The 6,000-nt window shown below is 33.2% G+C and overlaps 1 protein-coding gene across 2 annotated transcripts in view; it reads left to right on the forward strand.

Annotated features, from left to right (window-relative positions):
• Positions 1–4,770, forward strand: part of bmt2 (base methyltransferase of 25S rRNA 2 homolog) — a 42,857-nt gene extending 38,087 nt beyond the window's left edge. The window contains exon 5 of one of the 2 annotated variants that reach the window (XM_055649996.1): positions 655–4,770. In XM_055649996.1, the coding sequence (XP_055505971.1) occupies positions 655–1,251 (597 nt within the window). In that variant the 3' untranslated portion in view covers positions 1,252–4,770. Of the gene's footprint in view, positions 1–621 lie in introns of both variants that reach the window. The other variant, XM_055649995.1, reaches the window with a different exon arrangement.
• Positions 4,771–6,000: the final 1,230 nt, after the last annotated feature.

Below are 6,000 nucleotides of genomic sequence, written 5' to 3' on the forward strand. Positions count from 1 at the left end.
AGTAGTTCTGCGCCTCATTAAAGTACTGATATCCTCGGGTAATGACTGATGGAAATAATGCTTTATTTATGGATCACTTTGAGCTCATGACTTGAGGCAGACAACTTTTTATTTTCTGTTAAAGTGATGCAGGTTGCTTTATTTTCTGACCTAAATTTTTTATTTACTACTGGATAATTTTAAAGACATTTTATTGTACACAAGTATATATTACAGGCACAGGTGTAGCTTTATTAACATGTTAAAATCAAATTTATGAATTTGTTTAAAGTTGTATTAACGAGCAAGATATTAAAAATGTTAGTTAAGGCTTGAATAGTGTAATTATTACATCCTCTAATTGATCTTAAGGTAGCAAAGGAAAATGTCGCTAGATTCTTCATTATTCCATATTTATTAATATGTTAACTAGAATCTTGGGAAAAAACATAGTTTATTACAGTGTGGTCATTATTTTCTTTTCCAGGACAGTTGTGTTAAAATGTTAATGCAAAGTATAAATTGCAAGAGTATGGCACTGTATTGGGCGATTGTTACATTTGATTGTGCAATCTTCTTGCAAAGGTTTGCTAGTTTCTAAACTAGTGAAATAATCTTACAAATATCTTTTCTTTTATGCAGAGTGTGTATAAATGTGATTTCCTCAATCTTCAGTTGCAGCAGCCTCTCCAGCTTGCTCAAGATACAATCGATGCCTTTCTCAAACAGCTAAGAAGTCCTATTGACTCCCTCCCAGGAGAACTGTTCCATATAGTTGTGTTTTCTCTTCTGCTGTCTTATTTTCCTGCCCCTTATCAACGGTGGATCTGCTGTAAGAAAGCCCATGAACTACTTGCACTCCATGGTTTGCTCCTAATAATCACACCCGATTCCTCTCACCAGAATCGTCATGCCTATATGATTAAGAGCTGGAAAACTGCTATAGAATCTTTGGGATTCAAAAGATATAAATATGTGAAGTTCTCCCACATGCATCTGTTAGCTTTTCGGAAAATTTCACTGCAGACAACAAGCGACTTGGTCAGCAGAAATTACCCAGAGATGCTGTTTATTCCACAGGATTTCAACAATGTGGATGATGAAGATTGCTCAGAAACTAATTGCCAAGATCGCTCAGAAAGTGAAGATGACCAGATAGCTTACAGTTTTACGGAGCTACCTGATGGTCCATATGACTCGGACTCTGGGGAGAGCCAAGCGAGCTCTATTCCATTCCATGAAATGGAAGATCCAGTTTTGCTTTTAAGCTAACCAGGACTGGTGATTAGTTTGCTATCAGAGCTGCTGTGTTGCCAAAATAATTCTGCATTGCATAACTCTCGTATTAAAAACAGAAGATGCAGTACAATTTGCACATAGAAAATGTGAAGCGTTTACAAAATGGGCTATTCTTCCCATCCATTAGAAAAATTGAAGGCACTTGCGAGGTATGTAAATAGAACGAACACTTTGTCATGTCATTAAGGCAACAAGTGTAAATCACAAGGAAGCTTACTTCTTAAATGATATGGTGATGTAAATGTCAGATACTGCAATAGTTCTGTCAGCCTTGTGAACTGAAAGTTAAGTAAGGCATCTTGTATTTTGATGTATCACAAGTGGTAATGTCATTTACTTACAGCTGCAGCATAAACAGCAAAACGATAAAGTAACAATTGGGCTGATAGTGAGAGGGGGAAATCGGACTGAATGGTCAGTGTTGTATCATTCTTTGATTCTAGCTTTTCTCGACGGATCATATTACTGCTCTCCTAGTTGGCTGACATTACTAATTTGCGAGCTGCTGGGACATTATTTAAACAATCTGCAAATTCTGGTGCATTTGTTGCTTCTCCTTTGTTGCTTTGGTAGATTGGAATGCAAATGGAAAATACATTTCTGTTGACAACCTGTAGTTAGGCTATAATTCGCACAACTTTTGTGTGAAATTGTACAGTTAGTCCCACACAATTCAATGTTAAGTTATCTTGACAATTTTTTTTCTGTTCAGTTTTTGAACAAACGAGCATTGGTCTTGTTGAAAGACATGCTGTCTTGTCCTTGTGACCTTTGGTTGATGACCTTACAAGAAGAAAAATGGTGTTGTGGTCTGTAGTCTATATCTGTTAGAAAGCTGTCAGAAGTATGTTGTGAAACAAAAGAGGTCTTTTTGCATAATTATGTGCCACAAAACTAGACAGTTACCTGAAATTCATCTTATTTTAGACGTTAGTAATCCACAGCTTTTTCACGCTGTTACTTTCTAACACATCAAATAGAGATTTGTGCACAGATTACCCATTCAAGAGCAAATAATATTTACTTGAAAATAATTTTCATCTATGCAATCAAAAAATATATTGCAAACGATGTGGTTTACTTCCTGCTTGGAATATGCCTTTCTTTATTTTGTATCCTATAAATCAACAGATAGATAAACACCCTTTCACTTCTGTCGAAGATGTACTTATTTTTGCGTTTGGCCCAGTAAATATCACCTGAAAAACTGAAATATTCAAGCTTGTTACCCAACATTGGTTGTTTATACCATGTAAAATAATACTTGCGGAAAATGTAGCGGTTTAACGTTAGCCGAGGAAACCCTGCTGAAAACATTAATGCCAAAGTGTAGATTAGTTAAATGGCACATTTGGGACTAAAATATTTCCAAAAGTTCTTTTCATATTTTGGCTTGCATGATCTGCTTATGTTGAACATGGGAAATTACACTGCTGTCTGATATCTTTCTTGTTTTTGTATCTGCTCCACTAAAATTAATGTGACCTTTTTCTACACTGTAATTTTCATTTTCCTACTGGAAGTGCTTTAAAATTATTTTCATTGATAGTCACAGGCTGTTAAAATGCATCACGGTTGTTTATCTGCCTTTTTTTTTAAATTAAAAAAAATTTAATTGAGCTTTTTTTTTGCTAATTCAAAGTGAGAAATTTACACTAATCTCATGCCCCAGTAATTTCCCTGTTATTTTTCTGGACTGTTCAATTTTGGATATTTAACCAACTCCCTTGAAAAAATGTATATGTTCTATGACGATGGTCACTTGTAAAATGTGGACACTTGGAGATAAATCATTTAGTTTGGTAATCTACCTGTGGCAGGAAAAACTGAAGAACATTCCAAAGACAATTAAATTTTATTTTGTGGTTAGACAAAAATGCTGGAGAAACTCAGTGGGTGATGCAGCATCTATGGAGCAAAGGAAATAGGCAACGTTTTGGGTCGAAACCTTTCTTCAGACTGATGCTGCCTCACCCGCTGAGTTTCTCCAGCATTTTTGTCTACCTTCGATATTCCAGCATCTGCAGTTCCTTCTTAAAAATTTATTTTGTGATTGATTAAATAAAATGGTTTTCTGCAGTCATACCACGGTTTAATTAAATTTTTCTTTGGATTTGTGGGTACTTTGAGAATTAACTAACTTCTTAACTCTTGATTCCTGAAGGACCTTCACTTTTAATTTGCTTCTTTAAATGCATTCAAACTACAAATGTGGCATTCGAATCCTACGGCTGAACCTAATGATATGGTATGAACTGACAGTGAAATGAGGAGTAAATATTGCTGAAATGATGAAATCTCTGCATTGCTAAACTTCTGATTAATATTAAATGATTTAAACACTCAGTTAAAATCATTTTGCATCAATGCTACATTTGCAGCATGAATATACCCAAAAATGACCAAAAACTGCAATTTTCAGAACATGTCTCATTCTGAATGTTCTAAGTGTATAATTATTAACTCCAGCAGTTAAATGTTTTCTCTGCAAATTAATTGTAATTTTATAGTGAATTTTTTATCTTGATAAATTCATTGAAGAATCATTAAAATTTGGAGCCATTTTAATAACGCTAATCATATACTTTCATTTGACGTTTCTTAATATATTGGGAGAACTGTTTTATCGTCTGCCTGTCTATCTTACTAAACAAGTACCCAAAGTACCTCTTCCGTCTTGTTAACGAATGCTTTGATGTTGGGGGGGAAACTAGTATATAAAGAATACTCGGACAAAACATATTTCAATATCATTAATTGAATTACCAAATCATGATCACTATCAATTCTTACCTTTTATTTTCTATTAATTTATGATTTGTACAAATCAATAAGCTGGCAGTTGATTATTTGAACAGGATTATTTATTTGTTATTGTTTCTGACATTTGATTGTGTAATGAGTTTGGAAACAGACTGTCAGTATAGTACACATTCAAATGGATATGGTCATTTATGTGAAGTGCTGGTAATTGCAGGTAACAAGAATTACCAGCAAATGTAATTAGTAAAATCGAGTGAGTGATCAAACTTTTTGATCCTACAGGAATATACAATTTGAAAAGATTCCCATATACTTAAATTAAAAAGAGCAATTAATAAATGCTATAGTTAAAAAAATTTAATTCACATTTCCCCCAAAAAAGCACATTTCTGCATGAATTTTATAGTATTAATGTGCAACAATGAAAAATTAGAATGTTATTGAAGTGTGAGGATAGGAGTAATTTACTTAGCATTTGAAAAAATTGTTCAAGATATTCTGTTCAGCAGCCAAAGGTTAGGTAAAAGGCGTTTTGGAAATACCACTGTGTGGAATTGCCTCAGTATTAAATTTGTTTACCTCATAATGACGCTTTGCACTTAAATCTTGTGACCTAGGTTAAAACTAATTTATTTTTTAGTAAACCAGCTGATATTCCATTTTCTCTTTAATTGTTTAAATTTGTTTTCTTGTTATTTTCTGCGACATTAGAATTAAAATTTTGCACGTGTGATATGTTCAGCGATCCATTTTGTTTTGTATTCTACTTTATTATAAAACTCATTGCGCTGTGAATATAGACCCACTTATAAATGCATTGAAGGAGCATCTTGTTGCTTGGGTTTCCATTATACAAAGATTAGTTAGGACCTCACCAAACTGAATTGTCAATGACCATTAACACATTTCCATCTTAACATAAAATAATCTGTTCTAAAAGTAATTTGCTATAATTTGTTTTCAAGAAATGTACATTTTCAGAAAATAATTCTAAGTAATCACAAATATGTTCATTTCCATTGTTCTCAAACCTCACATTACAGAATGAGTTAACTTGTATTTGGTATTTGTTGCAGCCTATAATAGTGAATCCTCAAAATAGTTAGGAATATGATTATACTAAGTCTCTGCTTTTCAGAAAGTTAACAAGTTAAAACTACCACACTGTTCAAGTTGTTAGACTGAATTCAAGCTTGTTATCCAACATTGGTTGTTATACCATGTAAAATAATATTTGCAGAAAATGTAGCGTTTTAACGTTAGCCGAGGAAACCCTGCCAAAAGCATTAATGCCCAAGTGTAGATTAGTTGAATGGTACATTTGGGACTAAAATATTTCTAAAAGTTGTTTTCATATTTTGGCTTGCACGATCTGCTTATGTTGAACAAGGGAAATTAGACTGCTGTCTGATGATACCTTTCTTGTTTTTGTATCGGCTCCACTAAAATTAATGTGACCTTTTTCTACACTGTAAATTTCATTTTCATACTGGAAGTGCTTTAAAATCATTCTCATTGATAGTCACAGGCTGTTAAAATGCATTGGCCACATTTTCTGAATGTCAGGTGTGTAGTTACTTGGGCAATAAACTGAAATTTATACCCAACAATATTGATTACATTTTTCTGACTGAAATGTAAAGCACTCGTTTAAACTATATTTATCTTATCCTATTTGAAGCGATAAGGTAATCTGATCAATAGGTACCTTGAGTTTGAAAGTGTGAGTTTAAAATATGCATTCTTTCCAACAACTGTGATGAAACTAAAAAAAAAAAAAATAGCATTACAACAATGTGCTAAATGAATGTTGTGGATCAGCTTCAGAAAGCATTTCTAATCTGACAATTTTAGTTTGAGAGACTTGATTCAAATTTACAGAAAAAGTTTTTTGTTGCTCAGAGTTGTGTATATACCAAGATTCCAAAGTATAATTTTAGACCCACTGGAAGAAGTAAT

This window comes from Leucoraja erinacea, chromosome 19, assembly GCF_028641065.1.
Source record: "Leucoraja erinacea ecotype New England chromosome 19, Leri_hhj_1, whole genome shotgun sequence".
Taxonomy (NCBI): domain Eukaryota; kingdom Metazoa; phylum Chordata; class Chondrichthyes; order Rajiformes; family Rajidae; genus Leucoraja; species Leucoraja erinaceus.